This window comes from Fusarium subglutinans (assembly GCF_013396075.1).
Source record: "Fusarium subglutinans strain NRRL 66333 chromosome Unknown NRRL66333_c0000220, whole genome shotgun sequence".
NCBI lineage: Eukaryota > Fungi > Ascomycota > Sordariomycetes > Hypocreales > Nectriaceae > Fusarium > Fusarium subglutinans.
This window is the reverse complement of record NW_023502283.1, coordinates 30,106-43,685: the sequence shown is the minus strand read 5'-3', so window position 1 is coordinate 43,685 and position 13,580 is coordinate 30,106. Positions and strand designations below refer to the sequence as shown.

General features: G+C 49.5%; 4 protein-coding genes across 4 annotated transcripts; 1 reads left to right on the top strand and 3 right to left on the bottom strand.

The window, feature by feature from the left end:
* Window positions 1-272: 272 nt before the first annotated feature.
* On the bottom strand, window positions 273-4,818 carry FSUBG_11522 (Rho guanyl nucleotide exchange factor; the record flags this gene model as incomplete). Its single annotated transcript, XM_036676214.1, has 3 exons — window positions 273-1,420; window positions 1,478-2,527; window positions 2,577-4,818. 3 exons carry the CDS (start codon window positions 4,816-4,818, stop codon window positions 273-275), a joined length of 4,440 nt encoding a protein of 1,479 aa, XP_036533004.1.
* Window positions 4,819-6,066: 1,248 nt separating this feature from the next.
* Window positions 6,067-7,543, bottom strand: FSUBG_11521 (flavin-containing protein; the record flags this gene model as incomplete). Its single annotated transcript, XM_036676213.1, has 2 exons — window positions 6,067-6,821; window positions 6,874-7,543. The coding sequence occupies 2 exons, from the start codon at window positions 7,541-7,543 to the stop codon at window positions 6,067-6,069; spliced, it is 1,425 nt and encodes a 474-aa protein (XP_036533003.1).
* Window positions 7,544-8,290: 747 nt separating this feature from the next.
* On the top strand, window positions 8,291-8,745 carry FSUBG_11520 (Sister chromatid cohesion DCC1; the record flags this gene model as incomplete). The annotated part of the gene is made up of 2 exons (XM_036676212.1): window positions 8,291-8,406; window positions 8,466-8,745. The coding sequence occupies 2 exons, from the start codon at window positions 8,291-8,293 to the stop codon at window positions 8,743-8,745; spliced, it is 396 nt and encodes a 131-aa protein (XP_036533002.1).
* A 326-nt stretch (window positions 8,746-9,071) lies between these two features.
* FSUBG_11519 (RING finger (TRIAD)) lies at window positions 9,072-11,448 on the bottom strand (the record flags this gene model as incomplete). Its single annotated transcript, XM_036676210.1, has 2 exons — window positions 9,072-10,851; window positions 10,976-11,448. The coding sequence occupies 2 exons, from the start codon at window positions 11,446-11,448 to the stop codon at window positions 9,072-9,074; spliced, it is 2,253 nt and encodes a 750-aa protein (XP_036533001.1).
* Between the last annotated feature and the right edge of the window lie 2,132 nt (window positions 11,449-13,580).

The window sequence follows — 13,580 nt, the reverse complement described above, 5'->3', positions numbered from 1 at the left end:
ATCGTCATCATGACTCTTCATAACCTCTAATTCATATTGTATAAGCATGACATCAATCCATTATTGATTGTCCCGGCCACCCATTTCCAGACCTGGACCAGTCCGTTCCATGCGACCCTGACCCTACCCCCTATTCCGACAAAGCCCAGAACCCGCCGCGTTATGTACAGCCCGGCCGTGGAAACATGACAAATACCTTGACTCATTACCATCAAAATCATTTTCAAACGCCCAAACAGCCTCCCTGCCAGCCTCCCAGAGGACAGCAGCGCCTACTCCGTCGTCCCCTTCAGCGCCGCGCGGAGACTCACCATCTCGCGCTTCAGTCGCGCGTTCTCCTTCTTCATCCGCGCTGTCTCGTCGCTTTGGTCGCGGAGTCTCATCATGAGCTCTTCCTTTTCGTCCTTGCCCTTGCCCTTGAGAGCCTTGACTATCTTGCCAAGCTCTCCGTTGAACTTCTCATATAGTAACTCGTTCTCTGCCACTGCCTCCTTGTATAGCTGGTCAATCGCTCGCACCTTGGCCTCGGCTGCCTTGACCGTGGTTTCCATATCGCGCTGGATCGCATTTTGCTTGTCTTGTAGTTCCTGAATAGCAGTGGGAATGCGGTCTTCCAACTCCCGAACAGCAGCACTGACTCGTCTCATATCGACAGACTGGGAGCCCGGAGGTCGTGTATTGTTGACTCGTGCCATTTCCTCACCAATTTTGGACAGCTCAGATCTGAGAGAAGCGTCCACGTCGTCGACAGCCTGCTTCTCGGTGTTGAGCCGCTCTCGAAGCTTTTGCGGGGACTGCAATCGGAGTTTCTGCGTTCCTCGCCTGGTTGGACTTGAGCTTGGACGGGGTGGTGATTCAGATCCTGGAGGCGCTGAGCGGTAGGGGCGCAGTGTCGGGATATTAGTTGATGATAGGGTCCTTGAGTGCCTGTGACCTTTGGCTGGTGATGTGCGTCGTGTTGGCTCTTCTGAAAGTTCCATGGGACTGGGCGCCAAAGTATTCGGCGACATAATTTGCTGAAACGGATCTGGAACATTCTCCTTCTGCTTGGAACCTCTCAACGTCGCTACACCGGGACTAACAGGTATTCTAGACGGAGATGTCGCCTTGGGGCTCGCGTTGACCTTTTCTGATGTTTCCTTCGCGTCCTGAAGCGGTTGAGGTGATTCAGCGTCGTCATCGAGTGTAGTCGCTGCCATGAGACTCTTGAGGTCTGATAACGAACTACGCCGCTTCCTCCTGGGCGACCGTGGCAGTGGTTTTTCAGTCTCCGGCTCACCGATTGTCTCCAATAACCTATGAGAGCTGCCAGGCCTTTGCATTTCGTCAAACGCCCCTGCTATGGGCGGACGATCCTTGGAACCTGGGCGTCTCGACAGCTTTTTGGGCAGTGTGTTGTCATCGATAGACCTTGAACGGCCTAATGATGCTTTAGATAAGCTGTTTACCTCGCCTGTGGCGGGATTTCTGTGCTTACTGAGTTGTCGCCATACTGATGGTCTCTCGTCTCTGCTATTTTGCCGTAGCAAATTGTCGAACCCAAATTTGCGGCGCAGCGATGAAGTGTTTGAGGCCAACGAGGGTGTGTACCCCTTGCCACGGATCGCCGAGTTGATCGACTCATATGTTGAGTTGTCGAGGTTGAAACTGTGATTTAAACCAGGTTCTTCGAAGATTCGATCACAGTCTTCCACCAGACGATCGAGAAGATTGATATAATTAGGAGCTGTTCCATCGTAGACGAGCAGCTCTGCAAAAGCAAGTGTCAACGCTCCCCTGTCACCATCGTTGCCACACCCGTCCAGCAGATTGGCCAAAAGCTTGATGAGGGCAGTGAAAGCCCGACGATTCTGTGGTGCCATGTCTCCAAACAAAAAGTTAACAAAGTCCGCAAAGTCTCCAGGCACTCTCTTATTCACCCGCGCCTGGAGCGTATCGAGGGAATGCATTGACATGACAGGGCCGATTTGATCAGTCCAAGCAATGCGAAGGAACTTTTCGAAAGCCACAAATATGACCTCGGTGCCTAGATCGGCGGCGGCATCGACGTCAAACGGGCTCTCAATCAGTCTGTTATATAGTTCGTTCACAGACAGCTCATCGACCACAGAGCGTTGTAGCAATGTCCGACCAATAATAAGACCCTTGCGGGACTGAAGTGCAGCAACATATCCAGTAAACGTCTGCTCTAGGCGCACTAATGGGTTTTCGGTCCTTGTTTCCTCTTGAGATACACTGTCCTTGCCTCCCCTTATTGAGCTGACAACAGATGCTTGGCTGTTGTTTCGGTGTATTGAAGGCACCTGCTTGTGTTTTGAGCCTAGACTTGCAGTATCGGAGATATGTACAGAACTGCCTCCCCAGAAACTGGAGAGGAGCTTGACAGGAGACGAAGCCAGGAATGATTTGGTCTTTTCCGCTCTTGTGTTGAGTAAGAGTCCATGTAGTGTCTTGGAGTAATAAGAAACGAGGGGTGCCGTCAATTGCATATTGGAGATACTGTGTTGCGTGCTTAATAGTTGAATAACTGTTGCTGGTTAGCTCTGGGCTCTAGGGATTGTCGTGTTGATTCTCACCTCGTCTTGACATTGTTGGGAGGAAGTCTTCCAGAGCAACTTCGTCCTGGAACTGCCTCCCATTCAGCCCAACTGTGAGCATCGAAACCTTCTTCATATCGTTCGTGGTCACATTCACGACAATCTCGACACCGTAGTGGCCTACAGGCGCTCCTTTAGTGCCCCTGTCATGATCGACGACCACTCGAATCGGGGCAGGCTCCTTGCGGCCCTCGATGAGTTGGTCGGCACCCTCCTGGAAAATGGCAGCGTGAAGTCCCAGATTGCTATCTGGCATTCGCGCTGATCGTAGAGTCCAGGTTGGATCTTCTCGCTCTTTTTCCGAGAATCGAGCTTCGACTCTCGCTTTGACCACATCCTCTCCCCACTTGGCGGCTCTGGCTTCGTACATCTCTTGTAAAAGGAAACATCGTGATGTCACAGCCTTACTGATGCGGTGCTCGCCTGGGTGAGCTCCTCTCATTTCTGACGTCGAAGTCATCCAGAATAGTGTTCCGTCTACTGCCTCAGTAAACCGCACGTCGGCTATATCATGCCACCCTGTAAACACGAACTCATATGCCGCTGGACCTCCTGCTGCGTTGGTCATAGAAATAAGTAGACCGGCGGCTGAGGGTTTCTCGATCTCACGAAGAAGCTCTCGTCCTGTCATATTCCCGCTCATCTTCTTGAGGATAACCACACAATCTGAAAAGAGTAGGAAGATTCCAGATCTATCCGACTGGTTGAGCAATGGCTGGAAAGGTGGTGCCAACTCAGTGAAATCGGCGGCTGCAATGAGGCGTCCTTGCGGTTCAAGATTCAAAGGCCAGGCTTCAACCATATTTCGAAGTCTATTGGCGACATGAGGCTTGTCGGGTAAGGGGTCATCCATTGAGCAGATATTTGTAATGATGTCTCGCGCCTTCAACATGGGTTGTAAGGCGGGATGCGTCATAGGAATACAGCCAACGATCTGATCTATAAGCAAGCTATAACGAGGAAGTCTTTGGACGGGCTCAATAAGAATAGAGCGTATCGTCTGCTCACCAGCCTGAGCTACCCTCTGTTTGAAACTCGATTGCTGGTCGAGGAAAGAGTTGAGTAACGTGGGGAAATGTTGGCTGGCCTTGATATAATCCTGATAGCACTCTGTGAACTTTGGAAACCACTCCAAGAATAATCTGGCGATTTGTAGAGCACCACTTGGGTCTCTTGTTCGGCCCAGTTTGGAACCCATAAAGCTCATCGTAGGTGTTTCCATGTCTTTCAAGGCCTCTTCTTCGGTGTCATCTATGATCCTCCGCATCTCCTCCATAAAGGCAGAGTTGACCTGAAGGATGCCATCTGCAGAACTGGGGAAGAGCTTCTCCAACTCTTCCTCGGAAGGGCTCAGACTACCAGGAGCTCGCGCTTGGGCGCTCTCTCGAAAATCGGCTGCGACGTGCTTCACCAGCTCCCTCACTTTACCCACATACCGCTCCTCGGTCTCCACCAATTCTGTCAGCTTCATGCGCAATTCGACCTTTTGATCCTTTAGAAACGACTTGCTTCGATTTAAGGCGGTCGGCTTGGAGGGCGCTCTTCGTAAGCGACTAGTCGGCAGGAAGACTGGCTCTCCGAATAGCTTTATCAGCGGTGTGTAACCTCCATACTGGCGCAAAGTTGGGTCGAGGATATCGTCTTCGTCGTCGGGCACGTCCTCGAGGTCGGCGGCTTGGAGGGGCACGATACCGCCTGGTGGGAGAACCAAGTCGAGGTCGACATTGCTGATATGTTGTGTCTGCAGAGCATCTTGTAATGTCTCGATGATGTCGGCTGCGTGGTCGCTCTGGACCATGTCCTTAACAATCTCGGCAGCATGTTGCTCGCTGAACAGAGTAGGAGCACTGCCTGGACGTCGACCTCGCGTAGGGTACAGGTTCTTGAGGTATGTTTTTACGCCATCGGGCAGCTCTGTGAAGTACTTGAAGAGGGCGAAGGCCAGAGCGCGGTAGACCTCATCGCCCTGAAACTCGCGGGGTAGATGGTGGACGACACCGTAAAATGGAGAATTGGGCGAGATTGTGATTCGAGGGAAGCTCTGGAAGCCGGCGGGGGTGAAGACGTGGACTTGGACTCGAGAACTGTTGAGGGTGTAGTTTGCGGTAGTCGAGGGCCCATGGAAGAGTAGTAGAGGAAGATGGCCTAGCAATGGATCTGCGGCGTGGTATAGAGTGACATTGTCAGACGACAGCGCCAACTCCTCGGTAACGCGAACCATGGCGCGGTGTCAGGATTAAATCCGTTGGTCCAGAAGGGACTCGATGTGTGTTGACGTCGATATTGACCTGACTTAATGGGCGGTGGTCTACAAGTTGGGCCGCAGATGGAGAGCGATTCGATGAGAAGCGATGAACCAATGGCCCAGTCCAAGATAGACTCAAGCCTAACTAAAGTACAGACAGAGAGAGACGAGAGAGACCTTTTGGATATGAACGAGTCGCCTCCTCCCTCGTCACGGACACAGAGATTCGCGCATGCGGGCAGAGTCGATCTAGTTTTCGTAGAGGGGGTCGTTGAGAGCAAAAAAAAATTTAAAAAAAAATTAAAAAAAATTGGCTAGGATTAGAAAATGTGACAAGGCAAGGCAAGACAACCTAAGCAGAGACAAAGACGAGGGTTTGGTTTTGGAGGTTTGAGCTTTGGCCATAGTCGGGAGTCAACAAAGGCCCAGAATCGGGAGCGGGAACACAAGCGAACAAGTGGGCCCCACCGGTTTCGAAAGTAAACACACTAACTAATAGTTGAGTTAGTTAGTTAGGTTAGCACACCAACAGCGCCGGGCCCAGCTGGAGCCCGAGCCCAAAGGAAACCCACTAAATTTTACAGGTCAGGTCCCTACAGCCCAGCCCAGCACGATACGATACGATCGTGCGTCACACAGATTCACTTTTGATGTAGCATTCAACCAACAGTTGATCAACAACAACAACAACACGTGATAGGAATAACAAACATTGCTACTGAATCAGATTGTATCATTACTGTTGTTGTTGTTGTTATTCACGGCTGCAGCTAGCATGACACTAATGAGTACCCAAGCTTAGTAGTCTCTTGCTCTTGAGACCTTTTCTCTACATGCTGTGTCCCAAATAAACTCGGTGGCCTGGACAACAAAAAACCTAATCTCAACAACAGCGGTCAAACACAAATTCAATGGTGACCATGCCCTGGGCGGGGATCAGCGGGAGCTCCCTTGCTAAATTCCAAGGCATTGACCGCTAAACTTAGACACAGAGAGAGAGAGAGCCCCGCCGATATAAAGTCTCCATACTCTGTAGACCGCGTCTGACGCGTTCAGCTTAGTACCTATATCGGACAACAGATAAGCCTCGGGCTTTATATGATTGCTAAGGAATATGAGCTCACTGTGAATGAACTATAAAATGCGAACAAAGAATGTCCGTGTCTCATTCTCCTTTATAAAATAACTAGAAGAAGAAAAATTACCGGCGCAGTTGTTAGGTGGCTATTCTGCCGACTCTTCCTTAAAAGCCCGAATAACCTCTTCGGCTCCCCGTATCCCACTCCTCACCGCACCGTCCATATACCCCTTCCAGACCAACGAAGTCTCAGTACCTACAAAATGCACTCTCCCAACCACCTCACGCAATGCTTTCCCACTATCACTCGTCAACGTTCCCGGCATCATCACCGGTGACGGGCAACCCCAGATCCAGGGCTGCTTGATCCACTCCTGCAAGATGATATTGACAGGTTCGGGTGCTTTTACACCGACACCACTGAAGACTCCGTTGAACTGCTCGAGCACGATTCTTCTTTTCTCTGTATATGACCACTTGGACCAGTCTCTGCCTCTGTCACCCACGACAAAGCAGGTGATGCTGTACTGTCCGTCTTCTGGTGAGCATGTATCTCGTGAGAAGTGAATTGGGCCTGTCTCGCATTCTATGATGCCGCTGAAACCAGCGTCGCGCCACCACGGCTTGTCAAAGACAAAGATGGCTTTAGACGTACAGCCTAGTGCAGTGCTTTCGCCTAGTGTCTTTTTGCTCTCTGGTAGCGGCGGCTCGAAATTGATAGAAGGGTAGAGACACGTGGGAACTGAGACAATGACCCTCTTGGCTCGGAAGTTCTGCTTTGGGTTGGCTGTTTCGATCAAGACACCATCAGAGCCTTGTTTGATTGTCTTGACGGGGCTGCGAAGTCTCACAGCCGTCTCTGGGAGCTTTGCTGCTAGGCGGATCGAAAATGTCTGGTTGCCTGTTTCTTGTCAGCTAAAGGCTCACTACCATGGTAGATTTGAGGTACTGACCCTGTCTGTTGCGCAAATATTGCCCTCCATCCTTCTTATCAGAAGCCATGATGTCCAAGCCCGTACCACTGCGGATATAGTCGACCATAAACAAGGCGCTGACTTCATCTGGCCCAACACCCAAGAGAGGACTCGTAGCAGAATCAGCAACAGCAGGACCAAGTTCAGGACCAAGAAACTTTACGCCGAGCTCATTGAAAGTCATAGAGTCCAGCATCTCGGCTTCGGGATGAGCTGAAGGGTTCTCTGGGTCAATCTCGTCAACCCACTTGTTCAGCTTCTCAAGGAGTTTCTGAACAATATCAGCTGCATCCGGAGGTACAGGCATTCCGGTGCCATGCTTTATCTTGGCAACATTGCTAGTTACATCCTGGTGCAGATTGTATCCGGTAGCTCTCTGCTCGATCAGATCAAATCCAAACTCTTGCGCAAGCTTGTAAATCTCGCTCTGGTTCGTATCATTGAGCCAAGCGGCGCCCAGATCGACTTTACCTCCCAAGTGAGAGGCATCGACGCTCAGAGTCTTGCCGCCAACTCTATCGCCAGCTTCAAGAACGATAACAGAATGGCCAGCTCCATGGACATCGACAGCGGCGCGAAGACCAGAAAGGCCTGCGCCGACGACAACCACGTCGACTCTCTCAGGCTTGTGTGAATGAGTGATGGTCATTTTTAAGATGAAGAGAAAAGAAAGGAGGAAAATAGCAAGGCTGGTACTCTTGACATATTTGTACGCTACATAGCAAGAGTGGCTAAATCCTTCTTGAGGCTATAATCTGACATGACTGAAACAGATTGGATTGGCAGTTGTACACATTCCTTCTGAGTTGGGTCTGAGCATCTTACGCATTGTCGTACTGTTTGTGAGAGTGAGATTTGCTCATTGATCGACCCTGATGAGGGGAACAAGTCAGCAAAAGCAATTTAAGCTTCTTTTATCTTGTGCTTGAAGCGACGAACCTTTGCTTTTGTAGCATATATTCCCTTTTATTTATATGATCGATCAAGTATACATTTTATAACATAGCCATTCTCAAAGAATGCTCACTTCCGTCTTTCGTCCGTCATGATAGAGTGGCAGCTCGGATAAGATGCTCTGACAGATTATCCTCAATATTAGTAGTAGGTAAGCATATGTCTTTACCTGGCAATCTGGTTATATCCTGACTCATAATTATACGGAGTTGTCATAAGAACAATTGTTTATCAATTTATCATTCATTTCGGCAAAGTTTGTCTGTCCATCAGTGTAACTCGTTCCTCTCAGCCTCCAAACTCCAGCGGGACATCTTCACGTGGGCCCAGATGCCCACTTCACTTTTGGCGTGTCATGATACATCCCTCCTCCCTCCTCTCTCCTACACCAAACACTCGCTCTTTCAACCTCCACAATCACCCGAAACATACCATCATCACAATGTCAAGCCAGTCAGGCGGTATCACAGTCCAACATAACCCCTCCCCAACAAACTATCGCCTCATCGAACTCCCTCCGGACCTATTATCTCTTCTCGAATCCGACGATGCACCCGTGTAAGTCAACCCCTACCCCCGCTCCTCTCACAAGTACTACGTATACTGATATCAGTCAGATTGACCATGGAGTCCTCTGATACATCAGCTGTTATCAAAACGCCTACAAAGACATATGCTCTTCGTCAGAAGAACACTTCGAATGCTCTCATGCTCCTCTCACCTACGCCTCTGCCTGCATCGTCGGGTGGACCTGTTGAGCAGGGCATCTCTATCATTTCGACCATCAAGGAAACTGTCGAGCTTGATACTGTTCCTGACGTGCCTTCTGCTGGTACTGCGAAAGGACTTGGTGGTGGCAAAGGGAAGTGGCATGAGCGATTCGGGAGAAACAGGTAGTGGGCTGGCGGTATATGAATATTATGGTATACTTTGATTGCTTGTTGAGAGAAATTAACGCCGTCTAACGGCATGACCAATACCCCAGTCTCGCAGTCCATGAAGTAAATGAGACTATCCCACAAAATACATGCAACGCCCTCCTGGATCCATAACCTTGCTCCCATTTATTTCCCTGGTCTTCCCACTTCTTGCACCGCTTGCCAGAGAGTACATGATGGTCACATTCGCTGTGTTGCTCTTGGTTCCCTGCGCCGTCAAGTTTCTACACAGACACCTGTCTGTCCTCTCAACTAACCCGTTTCACTTATTAAGCCCTTTCATCGCTACCCGGGGCCCCGCCAGTTACCCATATGGTCATGTTGACCCATCATGTACGGATACGGATAAAATGGATGAAAATTTACCGCTCCTTGAAGGTTAAACGGCGGTAACCCTGGTATCGCTAGGCCCGGATCTCCTGGTGCCACTGGGAACGCTCCAGCCTGGGGTGGTGGTGGTGGTGGTGGCGGGGGTGGTTGTTGTTGTAGTTGTTGTTGTTGTGCTTGGATCGGTATTCCTGCCATGTGTTGTGCTTGCGGTACCGGCGCAGGTGGTGCTACTCTATTACCAAGGCGATCAAATGCATTCTTAAGGTGATATCGGATTCCTCTATGTGCCTGCACCTGGGCTTCCCTCAGCACATGATTTTCTTGACGAAAAAGGTTTGCGCCGTGTGCCAGTCCCTGCAGTGCCGGTGGCAGCTGTGGCAGCTGTGGCAGCTGCTGCTGAGGCTGCTGAGGCTGTGGTTGCGGTTGTGGTTGTGGTTGTGGTTGCGGTTGCGGTTGTGGAACATCGACAAATGGCCTTTGCCCTCCGAAGGGTGGATGCGGTACAGGTATGACATTGACTCGATCCCTAAATCTGTGTCCAAACCTGCTTTTCCGCCTCATATCGTCGGTCTTAACCCTTTCAGACATGTTGAAATTCAGGAGTTCGGGGACTGCTGCAAGCTCTGGATTCTCCTCCAGGACCTTCTGCTTCGCTGCCCTTTCAGCCGCATTGACTTCGTTTTCGTGACGCTCTTCAGCACTCTCGAATAAGGGGCAGTTGCCTTGCTTGCCACCTCGACTTTCATCGTTGAAGTGATTGTAGTCACAAGACTTAGAACAGACGTAGCACTGAACGTTACCACAGCCTTTGCGGGTGCAAGTCATCTTGTTGCAGCCTTCTTCCTTGATAAAAGGGGTGCTGCACTTGTTGCATGTGCGGATGAGGGCTCTTGACATAGCCTCTTCTACCTCCCGCCTCCGGTCGACACCTCTCACGATGGCTGCCTCCTTACAGGTTTTGGGTATGTGTGTTTCGTAGTTGCAGAGCCGGCAACTCGTGATTTTGCAGTCGTCATTTCGGCACCGGAATTCCCTGTCGATGTCGACTGGCGGGTACTCCTCTGCATAATGACAAAAGGGGCAGTTGGCGAGGTCGGGCAGTTTGGCCATGCGCAGATTTGCCTCTTGTTCAATTCGATCGATTGCCGCAGTTAGTTTCTTATTCAGGAACTTCCGGCGCTCGCTGTAGGAGAATCCAGCCGTGCACCCGACCATGGACATGCATTCGAGTTCGTACTTTGAAAGGCCAATTTGCGTCTCTGCGTGTCGGCGGGCGCAGTTGATACAGAAAGGGTGAGGATCCTCGCCTTGACAATAGACGAGTCTGTTCCATGGAGTATCGGCAAAGCAACAACCGCACTCGGTTACTTCTCCTCTTGCATCTGCCGACTCAAGGTTCATCCTTTCGGCCTCCTCGGCCAATGCTTCTGCTCGACGCTTTTCAGCCACGTCAAACTGCAGTAATCGAGCAGCCTCGAGTTCCTTCATCAATTCTTTTTCCCATTCGTTAGAGCAGGCTTGTATGGACGCGTCGATCCTGTCTTTTTTGTATCGCGGTACCGGCACTGAGGGTGTCTTCTTCAATTTCCAAGGTAACGGGCGATGCTCGCTTGCCTCATTGAGGGCAGTATTAATGACATTAAATGTTGGGAAAAGACGATTTCCGTTTTCAGATAGGGTTTTTTGAATGACCTTGACTGGCACCAGTGGGAAATCCCCTGCGATCATTTGCTTGCTGTGTAAAAGGTTAACTGGACAGCCCTTAGCCCGAATCTCGGCCATGCTGGCACGAAGCTCTGTCACCAAAAGCCACACACCTGATCACGGACTATGTGCGGTCGACGGGGAGATAAACTTACAGAGTGGACACTTGGGCACTCTTGGGAGCAAGGACTTGTCCTTCGAGATTGCTGTATTTGCGCTTTGCTTCGGAGAGTCTGTTCTGTAGTTTTTCGGCTTTATCTTCGTCTTCGTCATCTTGTCCCTCAGCTGTGCGCTTCCTCTTGCCGATGGCCTGTTTCGGTCGCTTTGCCTTTTGATATACTTGCCCAGACTCTTGGAGATCGAGGAGATGATTGATCACTTGGTGGGGGACGAATGAGAGAGGCCCAGCAATCGTCTTGACATACTCGAGGCAGATGTCGGGAAACAGAGAAGTTACTTCTTGTATGCAAGTGTCTTGTAGAGGCGGAGATGATTCTTCTGTCTCGGTTTCGGGATCCTCCATCCTCGTGATGGTCAAGTTCTTTGGCTCCTTGTTTATGAACAAAAGTTGAGGCCTAGACTTGATGATAACGGTTAGAAATGAGATGAAGACAAGAATTCGTAGCATCGAAGAGCCCTGGGTGTTGTTTATGATCTGGAGGTGGATCGATCTGTATCACTTCCATTCCGAGAGCTTGTGAACGATGTGCTGCCGCCAGCTGACACTGTTCGAGCAGATGCCCTTCACAAATAGATTCTCTGCTAGGCAAAAGCATATGTAATGAAGGGAAGATACGGTGGCAGTGGGGAACAGAAGGAGTTAATTGAGACAGTGATTCAGCACTTGCAACGACTGTCACATAAGTATGGATAGTAACAAGATGTTGGCGTCGTACTTTCACACCAACCCTTGACTTTCACTCTCACTCCGAGACGATGACCTCTTCCACTTGTCACGGCTCACCCGAAACAGCTTCGGGCGCAAAGCAAATGAGAATCAAGATTCGCCGTGACTGAGAGACAAGGGCGGCGTCGGTGGTGGTGATAATGACGCCATGGCTAAACACGAAAGCTTATGTCGAAGGAATTGGAAGTCGAGAAGCCAGCCCGCGACTTTGCGGCGTGAAGAAAAGTTTTGGCTTGTTGTTTGTTTCGTTGTTTGTTTGTTCAAGAACATGATGAGATAGAAGCACCTCGATATTCTTACCTGCGACAAGATGCTGATTCTGTAGGTATCTCAGTGAATGTTCGACACAGTAGAAGCTGTGCGTAAGCTAATCGCTTGTATTTCGTTTCGCTATAGGTGAATGATCGATGCCGTGTCGTGTTGTTGAGGTTGATTAATTCGACGTCGGTTGAAGATGGATGGATGAATTTGGAGACGATGCAGGATAGAAGAGAAGAGAAGAGAAGGTTGAAAGGCGTCTAGGGTTTCTCGCTCATAACAGATGGGAAGAGAGAGAGAGAGAATGAATGACCAGCTCCTTCTATCCCTTCTTTGTGCTCTATTCAGGACTCCATCGGAAAATGGAAAATGGATAAACAGCGATTGATTGATCGATTGTTCAGTGATCGCACTATCACAGTTCGAAGCTGCCTCGTTTCAAGCCCCCGCTCGTTTCAATAGGGAAGAGGTTCGCAAACAATGAGATGGAAGTTGACAATACGAAATAAGGAACTATGTAGGCTGGGAGAAGAAGATGTTGAAGAGTAAGTAGAGAGTCAGAGGGCGGCACAATATGCCAGATGTCGCGATATGTTTCGAGAATTAATTCATCAACCATGGGGTCCAAGATTCATAATGTTGGTATAACTTCATGAGAAAGTAACGTTAGGTAGACGCTCACGAGATGCGGAGTAAAAAGAGTCAGACGACGAGATGGGCGCTGAGTGGATGAGCGAGTGACGACAAAAGCCAAGATATAGAACAATAGAGGCTACAACACTCTTTGATTGGATTTTATTACGAATTTCGACAGAGATATGCAGGAGAAGAGTCCAGTCTTTGGTGGTGGAGTGAGTAGGTAGGTAATTTCAAGGGATAAAGAAGCCCAAGTTGAAAGAAAGATGACGGAAGAAACCTTGGGTCTCGTGATGGATGCAATGTGTTGGTTTGTATAGGTAGGTAGGTAGATAAATAAGCTGTCGCACTTGGGTATGATACGATGCGACATGCAATTTGAATGAATGGTAGCATTAGGTACCTTAGGTAGGTCGTCTAGCCTGCACCTAGAGCTTGCTTTGCCTTAGTACAACAGAGCAACAGCTACGACGGCGTTTGTGGCGTATAAGGTTTCTTCGGAAGGGGATCAAAGAGTCACTCACTCACTCAAATCAATCAAATGAGATGGCTTCCTCCAAATGCATGCATACATGTATGTGGATGAATGTGGATGGCCAAATGAATGAGGGGTTGTCAGTTGGTCATTCAGCTAAATATACAACCCAACAACTCCTGGCCAGATCAATTATCTGCCTATCATTTTAGCCTGCAAGGTCTATTCGCATAATCCATACACTCTAGGAGTAAATGCATTAGTCTACAGCAAAATGCTGAGGAATGCCTACCTATTTACATGATGCTGTATGAGATCCCTCCCCTTCCCTTCCCTTCAACTGTCTGTCCTCTCCTAGCTAAGATAACTAAGGTAGTTGAAACAAATCAGTTTCTAGTTACACAAAATTCATATCCCATCAAACCACCAATGCAAAGATCCGTGGTTTGTCGGCCCAAGAGGCAATGCTCATCTCGTTAGCTTG